A 14,571-nucleotide genomic window follows, 5' to 3' on the forward strand; every position below is an offset into this window, starting at 1 on the left:
GAAAGGTGGGAGGGGGCTACAAAAAATAATCAGAAGGGTTGTAGAAAAGGCGTCTAAACACCTCCAGCCGGGTGTGGTTGCGGAGCATCCAGGTCTGCACGGGGCTGTTGTTACAGGTCTCCACAGTGGGGCCATAGGTGCCATCCTCCAGGTGGCTGACGGTCAGACAGGACTGGGTGGTGATGTGGAAGAATGTGTGCTTCTGCAGGCGGCCACGGCAGTGGCCGGCGGGGAGGACATTGGGGAAGACGGTGAGAGGTGCCGAATATCTGTCTGACCGGTCATCACCAAGACTAATGATTCCTCATTTCATTAAATATTTTTCTTGTCTATGAAATGAAATATATTAGTTTTCAACAAAACAAATTTAGTTATTTATTTATTTATTAAATTTACTATAATCTGGGATTATTGGTTTAGGATTTGGCTGCTGGTTGCTAATGTAGCAAAGTAATCTGTAGCCCAGAAGCCTAATATGTCCCAGGACCAGAGGGGATTTCCCTTTGGATGAGAGGTATGTCACATTGTGATGCGTTGTGAGCTTGTATGGCGCCTGTTTTTGAGCAGTGCTAACCGCTCCTACACCTGGCTTTGTGTGTCCCTATGTCCCTAAGTAGTACGAGACTAACGCCACACAAGGCTAACATAGAAAGTATGCAGAGACCGACATCACCATAGCTGATGTCATGGACAGAACGGCCCATACAAGGACCTATGAATGTATGTCAAGTTTGATACCATGCGACATCGCACAGGTGCGATGTTTGCGGAATGTTTGCCTATTTTATTACATTTCCAGAATAGGTTTGCCTATTCTATTACATTTCCAGAATAGGGACGCTAAAGTGGAAAATTAAAGAACTTTACAAGTATTGCAAGACCCTAGAAGTACAAGTAGCCTACATTTGACTAATCAGATTATGGGCCAAGTCACAAGCCTTGCCTAAATGTAACTATGTCAGTGTCTGAGTCTAGAGAAGTGATCTGACAGCCGCACTGGTGTTTCGGTATTTTATTTTTGCTGGTGAGAAGTGAGAACACAAGGAGCACAGCTCATCGCTGGCTCAAACCACAGCTGAGTTGGCAGGAAGAAGGGCGGCCTGTCTGTCAGTCACGGCGGCAGATCAGAACAGCAGGAATATGGAAAAGTCAGGTATTTCTGTGAAGCCGAAACTGATGACCAGATGAAATGTTAATGGGATTGTAGCCACCAAGGGTTCAGAGATATCTGTTCTTGTCTGTCACACTGGGGCTAAGAATAACCATGTCCATTGGCAGTGTTGAAAAGCCCCAATGCTGTTTATGACAGGGACAAGCCTCCTTCGTTCATGAATTATTCAGATTTTTTTATATTAAGGATGTACCCAGAGAACAAAGCGTAATGACTTGGGCTCTCTCCCAGGGTTTGTGCAGGGCTTGATGGAAGGGCCCCCAGATTATTCTCTTATCCTCGTCTACTGTACAGCACTTGTCAGCAGATAAGGACATCTCTATCATTGATAGATAAGATAGATAGATAGATAGTGACATGCCTCTAATTCTAACACTGTGCCCTACAGTGAGAGAGTAAATAACGTATACCTTATCATGAGAAACGTTTAATAATCCAGAATATATGTTGTGAAATGTGAGTTAGGTTTCTTATATCATCTCTTCCCTAAAAGGCAACTTCACCAATATGTATAGTTAAAAGCCTCACTATGTAACTTTTTTAATGAATAAAATGTAATTTTGTCCATTCTGTATGGTATGTTAAGTATACAATATAATACTTATTCGATTGGGGTGGTTTTATTTTGTCTCCCTGCTTTTCTATTGAGACATTTAGATGGTGTCAAAGGCAAAGACATGAGTCTCACCTAGACACTGGATCTGACATGAATTTTGATGTCTGATGTTCATGATTCAGTGTATCCCCTGAGGAAGCAGGCAGGCTCCATCTATACTATAATTTTGTGAATGTCTGACTGAGTGAGTGAGTGAGTGAGTGTCTGTCTGTCTGTCCCAGCGTTTCTCCTCGGTGGCTGGAGCAATTGATCTGAAATCGCATCACTATCAGCATATGAACACACCTGACATAACTGTGAAGGCCGTTTGTCACTTTCACAAATCGTATGCTGTATATTCGCATTTTTATGGTGTATCTATATCTATTTAGCCTACAGTACCTTTTGTGACCACACATGTTAAGGGAGGGGCGCTGTTGTTCAGGCCATGTGTGTGTGTGCAGGCGGGCGGGCGGGGGGGGGGGGGGGGGAGCCATTAAACGAAACGGGTATTTCTTACATTGATGCTCCTACATATTATCATGCAAGGCCGTTTGTCACTTTCACAAATCGTATGCTGTAGATTAGCATTTTTATGCTGTATCTATATCTATTTAGCCTACAGTACCTTTTGTGACCACACATGTTAAGGGAGGGGCGCTGTTGTTCACACACAAACCCACACACACACACACACACACACACACACACACACACACACGGGGGGGGGGGGGTTGTGCAGGCAGGCGGGCGGGTGGGGGGAGGGGGGGGTTCTGGCCCTGTTACAGATGATGTCCAAAAATCATGCAGATCGGTACACAGTATCTCTGTAGCCGTTAAATGGAACGGGTATTTCTTACATTGATGCTCCTACATATTAGCATGCAAGCACCAGTTAAAGTTACTTTCCATCCCTCAAATACTGTGTGCACAGTGCACATCCCATAACCCACACACTGCACATCATTTCGGAGCTCATATCTTTGAACGGGTAAGGGCTAGTTAACTCAAATTTGGTAAAAATGTCAGCACATGACTAGGAAACCGGGTTCTAATCCGGGGTAGAATAGGAAAGTTACATAGTGCTGCAAGCCATTTAGGCCTGAACGCAAATCTGTGTCACACTAGATTTGAACCACTTTAACCATTATTTTATGCTTTAACTATTAAACTAGACCAGGTCAACCTGGTTGTGCCAGACCCCGGGTCTGCCAACCCTCTGGGCCTATAAATTTAATGGTACATTTATAGGCTGTCTGTCCCTTTATAGGCTGTCTGTCCCTCCCTCATGTCATCATCATTTGTGACATCATTGTGACCAAATATGGAGAAGAGGGACAGACCGACAGACAAAGCAAAAGGCTTTGTCTGTCGGTCTGTCCCTCCCTCATGTCATTGTGATGACATGAAGGCTTTGTCTGTCGGTCTATCCCTCCCTCATGTCATCATCATGTCATCATCATGACCATCTATGGAGAAAAACCGGACAGACCGACATTTGCTTATGTAGGCCTACCCATTTCATGGGTCTGGCAAAAATATGGTTATGCTTTAACTATTAAATAATATACAAGTTCACAGCACAGCACCGCTGTCAAGGACCCCCAAAATTATGTATTTGGCCGCATACCCCACATCTCAAAATATGTTGTTCCAGGGACCACCCAGAAGCAAATATTTGAATTACAAATAATATATAAAAAGATATATTCAACTTGCAAAGAAATCACGATTTTTCAAAAATAGCAGATCTACAAGCTCGCAGCGCGGCACCGCTTGTATATCTGCTATTTTTCAATAGTTAAAGCATTAAATAATTCTAGGCCTGAAAGGGAATTAATCCAATCGTTCTATTGTGAGGAAGACATGTGAAAATCTGACTTAACACTTCCGGAAGTGCTCTATGTGTTAAGAGCTCACTCTCTCGGCACTGAAAAATTGCTGACAGCCTACTATACGTAAAACTAAATCAAAATGCTGAAAAAATAGGATTTAGGCCTACGTACATTACCTGTAAATATCACTAAAGGTATAAAGTATTACAACAGGCATAAAAAGGAATATCAAATAACATATTTGACTATTAATCTAAATTAATAAGAAGAATCATAATGATAATCAGAACATAATATAACATAAATATTAAACAAACATAGATGAACGGTCAACAATTAAGACAAATTGGTTGAAATAAAATCGCACCAGTGCAAAGTGAGTGGTGCAAACACGTGCATATCTCCTTGTATGGGCTGTTCTGTCCGTGACGTCAGTTACTTTATGTGTATGAGAATGGATCTCCAATTCTCCATACATGGAGATCCATACTATTACATTTGGCTAATACCCACAAAGTGAAATGTAGGAGCAGTTTGCAGTACTGCTCAAAAATAAACTGTATATACTGTATATTGATCTGCATGTTGTTCACCGCTAAATGCTAAAGAGTGTCTGCTAAATGCCTAAATTGTAAATTATTATGTAGTTTAGGACAGGTACAGTATTTAATCCATAGACCCGAGACCTAAAAACACCTTCTAAATCCTGACCTAAGTTTTCTGAAAATCTTCCCATTTTAATTTTAATGAAAAATATATAAATATATCTAATATATATTATATTGCTATAGCAACAGCTAATGCAACAGCTAATGTTCCCGGATTGAAATGTATAACAGTCGTATATAGGTATTCCAGGTCTAAATTATATTAATGTAATTTAGTTTTCACTATGATCACATTGAGTTTTTTCACACTGAATTTTCATGTCTAACTTCTTGAGACTGTAGCTGTTATTTTGAATGAATTTAATTTGCCTTTTTTTGTATTGTTGACTATAAAGTTAAAGTTGAGTTGAAGTTGAAGCACGTGGCTGACAGGGCTGTCAGGTGCACCCAAGCGAGGCAGCAGCCGAGTGAGTGGTGTGATTGCTGTGCTGTCGACTCAGCACTGTCCGGGTTGCTGATAGGGTGGGAATCAGTTCTAATCTATTTTGAAACCACACTTATAGTGCTTGACAATTAAAGTAAATGAGACTACACCTAGGGTTAGTTAGTTTCTATGTGGACCGTGTTGAGTCAACAAGGTCTGCATATATATATAAATTGTATTCTTGATTCACAAACGTCGACATTCATAATATAATTTGTTTGCCGAAAATGCCAACGTTTTCCTCTGAATTGATTGGGTTGGTCGAGCAAATGTTTTTGTGGTGCAGCAGATTGGGACTCTGGTGCTGTTTCTATACATTCTATACAGCAGTGGTTCCCAAACCTTTCAGCTCAAGACCCAAACTAGTGAAAATAGCCGATCTACTAATAGCCGATCTACTAATAGCCGATCTACTAATAGCCGATCTACTAGCGCTTTGCACTGCGTTGCAAGCTTGTAGATGTTGTTATTTTCACTAGTTCTTAATTATTATTATTTTCTATTCATGGAATTTCTTACATTTGTTTGTGTTTGTTTTAAATATATGTATAAAATCCTTTTTAAAATATATAAAAAAATGCATATATTTTGAAATGTAGGAAAAGAAAATGGGATTTTTGCTTGAGTCGTGACCCATAACAATTGGCCCGTTACCCACAAATGGGTCCCGACCCTCTGTTTGGGAAACAGTGCTGTACAGTGTACATATGTATTGTACATATTTTATACAGTATCTAATGGTGTGGTCCGGGTGCAATAGCATCATTGGCTACAGAGTAGACACCTGTTTGCTTGACTCTGCTGTGGTGCTATATACTGTAAATCCGGATTTAAATGATCTGCTATAATGTCCATTTGCACTTAACAATTCACACAAGTCTCTATAGAACACAATCAAAAACAATGACAATCTAAATATTGTTGTAGGATATCACTCCAGATTATGTACTGAAAACAAATGGACAACATTCAAAGGCAAACTCTTGGACAGCTTAGCTTAAAATCATATTCCCACTTGCCAACATACTATATAAGAGGAATAAACAGGCAACATATGACTAGAGCTGTTGGGTGCATTATGCAGCTCAAGTGCTGTGCTGGTCTCTGAAGTAAATAGCAAATACTGGTGCACGGCACCATCTGGTGGTTAGAAGAAGTGCATGTTCCATGTTTCTGTTAAGGGACTGTGGAATGTGCATATCAAAGTCTGCAGTCTCTTTCGAGTAAAATAAAAAGTCCAGTCAGTAATATTTCAATGAAATAACAGTCTGAGTCTAGCTATTATTTGAGAATTGAGAGAGTCCATGTCTGACACATAGTCCTGCAACCTTGTCCTCCTACCTTTTAGCCCAAATGTCTGTGCTTTGTGCTGATTGCATTTCTGTCTAATGACATTTTCAATCAAAGTATTCAATCAAACCAGTGGTGGACAAAGTACCTGACCTCAGTATTTGAGTCAAAGATAATCCTGGTAAAAAAAATAAAAAAAATAAAAATAAAAAGTTTTGTATCTTTCTATAAAAATTGGAACATATTGCAGGTGCATTTGACACGATTTCTGTTGTGTCTGACTTCAGTTCATATTGAATGGTTTATGTTGTGTGTGATGTCAGTGCATGCTGCTCTCCATATCATGATCATTTGACTATCACTGAGCGACCCCCCCATCAGGCAGATATAAAATAGGATTTGAAATAGGGATTAAGTGGTTCATTCATACAATATTTGTCTTTGAAATATAGTGGAGTGAAAGTCATATACCGTAGTTTCCAAAAAATACAAATACTCAAGTAAAGTATAGCCAGATACTCAGAAAATCTATACTTAGTACTCAAGTGAATGAATGTACGGTACTTTGTTTCTGTCCACCACTGCCTGTTAACAGTACTGTATGAAGCATAGTTCTTACCTCGGTATCATATTCAAACATCTGATTGCCTTTCATGTGATGACACTTGAGCATGACCACAGGGCCGTTGAGACGCGACACGTCCAGACACAGGTCATCTGTTCTGATCTCCTTATCTGCCGTATACGAGAACACCTGGGGAACCACGGGAATTATCATTTTGAACCTTTCATTCTTTTTTCATTTCTTTTTCGTTTTGACTTTTTGTCTTCAATTTCAGTTTAGTTTTGATTTGTTTTTAAAGCAGGTTTGCTGGAATAGTTTAGTTATTGTTTAGTGAAAAGGCATTTTGCATATCCAGTGAAGAGCGGATATGGAAACGTTCTGTCTGTGTGTGCGTGCATGTATGTGTGTGCAAATTACTGGATACAGTAGGCAGGCTATGAGTATGACCACTGTCGTGGAATGCTGGATCAGTCAAGACAATATTCTAGGTGTTAAATGGTATGCTTTATGTAACATGATAACATGGTGAGAAGTACAATAAAACTCGGGTCAGTGGTACAGTAGTTCTGCGCAGAGCACAGAGCAGAGATCATATTTTTATACTGTGGCTGCTTCAAGGACAAGCTGAACCTTAACAAGATAGATTGTATGTAACGTAGCTATCAGGCCTAGTGGAGACATCTAGGCTCTACAAGCTGCCAAATATCATAATGTACTGTAGAAGTAGTATAAGTGATAGTAAAATATAAAGGTTCTATTGTATGCAGCCATATCATTTCTTCATCACCACTAAACATTAAAACTAGCTTTGTGCACTTTTAGGTAGTGTAGAAAGCCTGCTATTCCTTTTTAGGGACACCATAATAAAAGGGTTGTTTTGGATGAAATGCATTAAATCGAATAGTCTTCATCTATTGCTGCTATTGCGAAAATTTTCACGATGCAGGTATTGCATGTAGTGAAATTCCTGTCTGCAACGCTAGGTGAAATTTTCGTTCTCCTCACCTGGTTTCCCCCCATGCCATGGCAGTTGAAGAAGCCGACTTTCTCATTCTCTTTTCTTCCCATGTTGTCCACACACTGGTTGGTCTCTACATTCCTGATCTACGGGTAATACACAAGCACTGTTATACAGGGACGTGCAGAGAATGTTAGAGAGGCAGGGCCTGGAAATTCCAAAAGGGCCTTTTGGTGGAAGCACCGAAAATAGCTGTCCTCCAAGCTCACAACGCGTCGTGCTGCGACGCATTGTGAGCTTGGAGGTTGGCTATTTTCGTGTGTTTGATACCACACTGAACTACGGTAAGCATAATCAAGTCAATACTGGAGATGTGGCGTAACCGGCATGGATTTCAACACAGAGAGGGCAACTCTTTCAACATAAGATGCTGCATTTATGTTCAGGAGAGTTTGGACAAGGCAATTCTTTTGCCTTCAAGTATGGCATGCATGGAAAGAGGCATTTGCATTTCTTTCACCAAAGTAAAAACTGCATTCCTGGTCTGGAGAGGGCACTTTTTAACAGACGGATAAAAGGGCACAGGCTCAAGCCCCCTTCGATGTCTATGTGTGCACGTGCCTGCTGTTGTAAGTTCCTCATAAACATCAACTTTTCAAATCCACACGACGGCAAACTCTTTCCAGGAAATGACAATCTAATCTAAAGCGCCTGTTTCCCGCCGTTCCTTTTTTAGTTTCCACAATCGTTCTGGCACAGATGTCACGTCTAATTACACATTTACCATTCAGTGAAAGGTGTAATCTAAACTCATTAATTATATTGCTGCAGGAAGTGGCACTAATATTACTCATAATCATGGCACATTTACAGACGAAAAGGATTAAATGATAGGACAACACAGTTCTCCACCACCACCGCCATAAAAATGTTCTTTATGACTTTATCATTCATTGTGCTATCTAATAAACTAGCACATTGTGCTAGCTCTAATATTGAGCTGCCTTTATATGTTGCATAAGCGGCTTATTATGCCTATGATGCAAGGACGGTGGCAATCATAATTGGGTAATATAAAACCAAACGGCTCCCGCTGTTAAAAGAGATCCATATGTTATGGAGGGAGAGAATCATTCGTACGAGGAGGCCGGGAGCCGAGCGGAATGCCGCAGTGGCTAAGGGAAACGGAGAGTGAGACAGCGTGGTACTGCAGCACACAGCGCCCAGGAATCCTGGAGTCTCAGCAGTATTAAAGTTTGAGGACTACAACCTCATCTCGCCATCAACTCCTTACTGCCACTCACATTACTTTTAGATGGCCTCCATTTATCATAGGTGCACGGCGCGCGCGCACGCACACACGCACGCACGCACGCACGCACGCACACACACACACACACACATTCTTCTATTAGTAAGCTGTGTGTCAGCAATTGCTCCCCCCCCACTCTGCTCGCAGATCTAATATCACCTGCACTCCGTATGTACTGTAATAAAATAAATTGTGTGTAAAGACGGGGTTTGAAGCAAATACATAAAATCAAGGGTTCTGCAATAAAGAGCAGAACCATAAGCTCACAACACATTCACACTGCGACGCGTTGTGAGCTTGTAGATTGTCTATGTTTGCTATTGTTGTGTGACACTGTAGAACAACGAAGCTAATTGATTTGGTTGTTTATAAAGTAGAATTGTTTCGATTATTATTATTATTATTATTCTTTTTTTCATGTTGATTTATTGATATATACAGTACACAAACACACACTGTCAAACTGCCTCCGGAAAAGACACAGCTCTAGAGGAAAGCCTGGCTCTGTCTGGAGTGGCTGCTATGTTGTTGGGGATCAGAGTATAAGAAGAGTTCATACCTCACCAAGAGAGTAGTATCTCCTGGGGATCTGCGAGTCTGGGTAGATATTCTCCAGATACCAGGAGAACGGCTTGCACTTCAAGGCCTCGCGCAGGGCTTTACGAGAGGACACATCTCCATAGTCCACCCGCACCACTCCTACAATACACAGTCAAAGCTTAAGTCCGACAGAGTACAAATCTTTGATGTCGGGTGGAAACGTTGAATGTGATACCGGTAAGACGCCCTGAAACAACAGAGACTGACACAATATGTGCATATATGGGCATTCCCAGATATGGGCTTAATATTGATGACATCAGGTATCTCCATACATGGGCATAAAAGGGACAAGGACGGAATTAATTTGCAAGTGTAACTCGCGTTGTGACCACTTTTTATCATGAGACTGACGCAATATGGCCATACAGTATAGGCATTCCCAGATATGGGCTTAATATTGATGACATCAGGGATCTTCATATATGGGCATAAAAGGGACAAGCACAGAGTCAATTTGCAAGTGGGTTTGCCTTGATGCGAGATACACTTGCAAATTAATTCTGTCTTGGCCATATATGGAGTGTGACATGAGGCGTGACTGACTGAAGCACATGAGTTGCAGGGTTTTAGAGTAAATGCGACCTAGACGTTGTATTGCTGTGAGCTTATAGATCTTCTATTTTCACTACTTTTGTGCAATACTTGCATGATAAAGTAGGGCATTAATTTAAGAAATATATAAACATTTTGGAATATGGAGATACAGTAAAAGGTTTCTGTGTAACTTTACGGGTCCATTTGGTTCCATTTGTACACTCTCTTAGAGATGGATAAATCAACACAGAGGTCTTTAAATTATAGCCTTATTAAACTGCAGATGCCAGGAGGCAAGATTTGCCTTATTTCTGTTCTGTTTAGAGACTTTAGACAAAGGACATTGTTTAGAAGTAAGATTGCCCAGCCTGGTCCTAATTTCTTGCACCGCCAAAGCTGACCACAAGAGGGACCTTCTGCCTCATCAGTTCTCGTAAAGCGCCACACTGTACTTTATCTGAAAATGTTTTGGGTGGTCAAGGTTTAAAACTAAAATGTTTGCACAGACTGAGTTAAGGTAATATACTTAGCATACGTTAGATACCTAGATGAGGTATTGCTAAAGGAGGGGGTCAGTATTTCATGAATAAAAGGCTCATATAGTTGTGTTATCATAATGTAATTTACTCTAGGCAAAAATCTATGAGGTATCAACCCGAGGTGGAATTAATCGAAAAGGGATTTGTCAGCAACTGGATAGAGACACTCTCAAACACTTCAGGCAGATGGCTTCTCCATGGTGTCTCTGGAGGAATCATAGAATGCATGTAGATGAATCCAGGGGATAATTTATCACGAAAGAGCACTATTGTGATGATTGACGACAGAGAGCAGTTTCAGCCAAACTATAATAAGACATCAATCGCAGACCTGAGACAATACAAAGAACACCTGCTGTGATCTCAACAACTTCCAGCGCTTTTATCTGGGGCATTAGTCATCGAAAGTTATCAGATTAGGTGTATAAGCAGAAAACCTCTCCCTCTCTCTCGCTTCCTCAACCCCACTTTGCGTTCTCTCAGTAGGGTCTGAGCCTCGGATGTTTCACAAGATGAATGGCCTCTTTGATCGAGAAATCACCAGTGCAGAATAGGGACTGGGGAGGGAGAGATACACTTTTAAATAGCATCACTACTGGATGCCACTCCTGTGCTCTGCCTGATAGCCACGCTGTCTTCCTCTGTGCCAATATGGGGGCCTGTATCATTCCTCCTAATATCCTGGAGGATCGGGGTAGTCGATGTGGGGCCATGGTCCACAGAAAGCCTCATCTATCACTGCCTCGGCACCTGCCCACAGAGAATTTCACCTGGCCGCCGCTCCGAGGGAGACTTAAGTGCAGGGGTCTTCAACGTTTTTCAGGCCAAGGACCTCTTAGGTGAGGGAGATATGAAGCAGGGACCCCCCCCCCCCCCACTACATATTGTATAAGATTGTGTTGCAGACTTTGTGTGTCCCTATGTCCCTATGTCCGTGTCCCTACAGTACGTCTGTAGTACGAGACTAATGTCACACGAGACTAACGTCATAGAAAGTATGCAGAGACTGACATCACCACAGCTGATGTCACGGACAGAACGGCCCATACAAGGAGATATATGCAGGTGTGTCATGTTTGATACCATAGGTGCGATTTTTTGACAATTAAAAATAAATATGGTCAACTTGACTAATCGGCACCTGTACTTGGTCTGCTCTTTTAACCTCTACACACCAACTCCCCGAAAATAGCCGATCTATAATCTCAAAAACGCCTCGCAGCACTAGATCTACAACAAGCTCAAAACGCCTCGTGCTGCGAGGCGTTTTTGAGATTATAGATCGGCTATTTTCGGCTAATGTTCCCCATCACACAACGATTTGGAGGACTCCCTGTAGTTACTCTTGTTTTTCAGGAAACTCTAAAGATTGTTGATTTGAATACGCCGAAAGGTAGCTTCAAAACGGGTCTGTCGAAACCAGTGGGTGGCGTCACCGTTCCCTTCGTTCCATATTCTTTTTACAACCTATGATTTGTACACACAAATGGATAATAATATGAGGACTACATCTCAGGCCTTGTGGCTTTGTGCCAGAAGATTGGAAGGCCACTCACCTCTGACACTGTGCAATGATTTTTGCTTCTGACCGAGCTCTGTTTTCTCCAAAGCAACCCATTTCTTATGGATCTAAAGTTTAGAAATGTATTCTTGTACTGTGTTGTCCATAAATAAAAGATCAAGTAGGGGAAAGAAAGTGTGGCTGGATGTGCAGTGAGATGTAGAGGCTGGGGTGTTGAAAGCTCCACTGAATACTAATGTAAGACGGAGAAGACGAAAAAGAAAGTTGAGGTCATTAATGAGCGAGAGGCATACAGTGCAAAGGATTCAGAAGAGTAATGAATTAAATGAAGCAAGGTTGTCCTTTTCATACCAGTCTGTTGGATGTTGGCTAATACATAACTAGCAGAGGACAGGAGGCTAGTATTGTAATGGGAAAAGATGTGTTCATATCAGCAGTGGAGCATACTGAATAATACATCTATTAAATTCTCAAATTCAAAAAAGTCAAATACACGTTCTTTGTGGGATTCTCTGGCTTCCTGCGTGTGACAGCACTATTCTCCCATCAAATTTGCCCTCAGATACACAGTATGTACATTTAGCAAATGTAGTTTGATCAACGCGCTGTACCTGGCGATATGATATAGAAGAAATCTTTGAAGTCATCCATCCAGACCTCTGCCAGACGCCTATTGTTCTTGTTGATGACTTGGCCCGTTCCTCCAGGGAAACTATATGGGGTGGCCTTCCGGAACACATGGCCCACATGGGAGCATGTGACAATCTCCAATGAGCCGCCGCACTGCCAGATCTACAGAGAAATTAACCACTTTAGCACTATATACACCGTAGTAGCAAAAACATCCCATCTACTGTATAAACTCACAACATGTCGCAATGAGATACATCGTGAGCCATGGAAATGATGAATTATTTTCTTTTTATATCTTTTACTTATACTTTTCAGAGAATTCTTGACATTTTCTTCACCTATAATGGTATGTCCAAAATGGGAATAGCAGAGTTAATGGGATTAAGGAGAATGTGGGGTAGCACCATTTGCATGGCCCAGAAACAGACACATTTCATATGAGGATAATAGACAAGACACTGCAAGGTGGAAATGTCTCTCCATTTTCTGTCACTTACTCTGAAAGACATTTCCAAGTTCTCGCCACCCCAGATATCCATCCCTGGATCATAGGTTCCGATTTCTTCAAAATATGTCCTGTCTATAGAGAACAAACCCCCAGCCATGGTAGGGGTCCTGCAGAAAAACAAACAAGGCATGTTAAAAGACTGGCTTCACAAACGCCTTTTGAGTATCATATTTCCTCATAATGATTATAGAAATCAGTTTAATCTACTCCTGAGGAGAGCCATTCAGGATGTAATAAACCTTAAAGTATGTTGGATGCTTTGAAACGATGCCATCATCTTATATTTTCAGCCTACACTGTTAATTTTTTTTTTGTAATTTTTTGGAGCATTTCTGGCTTCAGCCTTTATTGGATAATGCAGTTGAAATAGACAGGAATGACAAGAGGGGAATCTCTCTAGTCTAGATTGTCCTCAGACAAGCCTTCCATCGTCGCTTCCAGTCATCCCGGTTCTCTATACATCCGGCCAGCTCGTTGGTGCTTTGAGCTCCTGCGTCTTAGTGTGGGACGTCCTCGTGACCGGTGCCCATGTGTTGGTTCCCACAGCATGAGTTTTCTGCCTGGCAGCTCCTGGGGTCTTTGGCAGTGTCCTGCAAGTCTCAATCTCCTGGCTGCTATTTTATCCTCACCCTTAATATTCCATCATACAGATTCTTGTTGGTAACATGTGTACTCTTGCTGATGTTGAGCACTACACGTAACATTCTGGGGTAGCAGTGCTACCCCAGAATGTTACGTGTAGTGCTCAACTAGACGGGTGCTACCGTAGCACCCGTCTAGAGACTTCTGCAGAGTTGGCTTCAGGGTCCAGCATTCACTGCCATATAGGAGAACAGACTCTACCGTCGCATAGAAGAAGCTGAGTTTGATTCGTCGGGGGAGGTTGGAGTTCTATACACTGGCCATGCCATTCAGGGCCCTCCATGCATGACACGCAACAAAGGTCATCAGGCATCAGGATCAAAACCACGACTTGCTGTCAGGCTGCATTAGAGTGGTATACGCCTAGATAACTACTAGGTCGTCGGTGCCCCCACTTGTGTATTTTTTGCACATTGTAGTGAATCTGATGGTGTGTATTGTTTGGTTCCCATGGAGTTCAGTACAGTGTTACAGGCAGAAAGGATACCAACATAATAAACCCAGCCTCACGGATACAGGTTGGTACCTAGACCGAATGACAGAGTTGGGGCTATAGATTGGTGCCTGGGTGCACGTCTTAATAAAAATGATACCCCTTTTGTTAATGCCCTTTTTCTGTCTTATGTTTTCCACAAAGTTCTCCTTTAGGAACACTCTTGTTGCTGACAGAGTTTAGTTGCATACAAAATTACAAATGTACACATCAAAAAGAGTTTAAATAACATTAGCAAGGATAAGAGCATTGCAGAAACTCTTAAGTTTATATTTTTAG

The 14,571-nt window shown here is 41.6% G+C and overlaps 1 protein-coding gene across 3 annotated transcripts in view; it reads right to left on the reverse strand.

Moving 5' to 3' along the window:
• The window catches only part of galnt13 (polypeptide N-acetylgalactosaminyltransferase 13), a gene marked incomplete at both ends in the record, with an annotated part of 41,668 nt that overhangs the window by 6,455 nt on the left and 20,642 nt on the right, over positions 1–14,571 (reverse strand). The window contains 7 exons of one of the 3 annotated variants that reach the window (XM_080752617.1): positions 17–202; positions 5,690–5,719; positions 6,603–6,737; positions 7,554–7,652; positions 9,378–9,517; positions 12,628–12,808; positions 13,147–13,264. In XM_080752617.1, the coding sequence (XP_080608743.1) occupies positions 17–202; positions 5,690–5,719; positions 6,603–6,737; positions 7,554–7,652; positions 9,378–9,517; positions 12,628–12,808; positions 13,147–13,264 (889 nt within the window). Of the gene's footprint in view, positions 1–16; positions 203–5,689; positions 5,720–6,602; positions 6,738–7,553; positions 7,653–9,377; positions 9,518–12,627; positions 12,809–13,146; positions 13,265–14,571 lie in introns of those variants that run through there. The other 2 variants (XM_080752618.1, XM_080752619.1) reach the window with 2 other exon arrangements.

This window comes from Nannobrachium achirus, assembly GCF_963921795.1.
Source record: "Nannobrachium achirus genome assembly, chromosome: 22".
Taxonomy (NCBI): Eukaryota; Metazoa; Chordata; class Actinopteri; order Myctophiformes; family Myctophidae; genus Nannobrachium; species Nannobrachium achirus.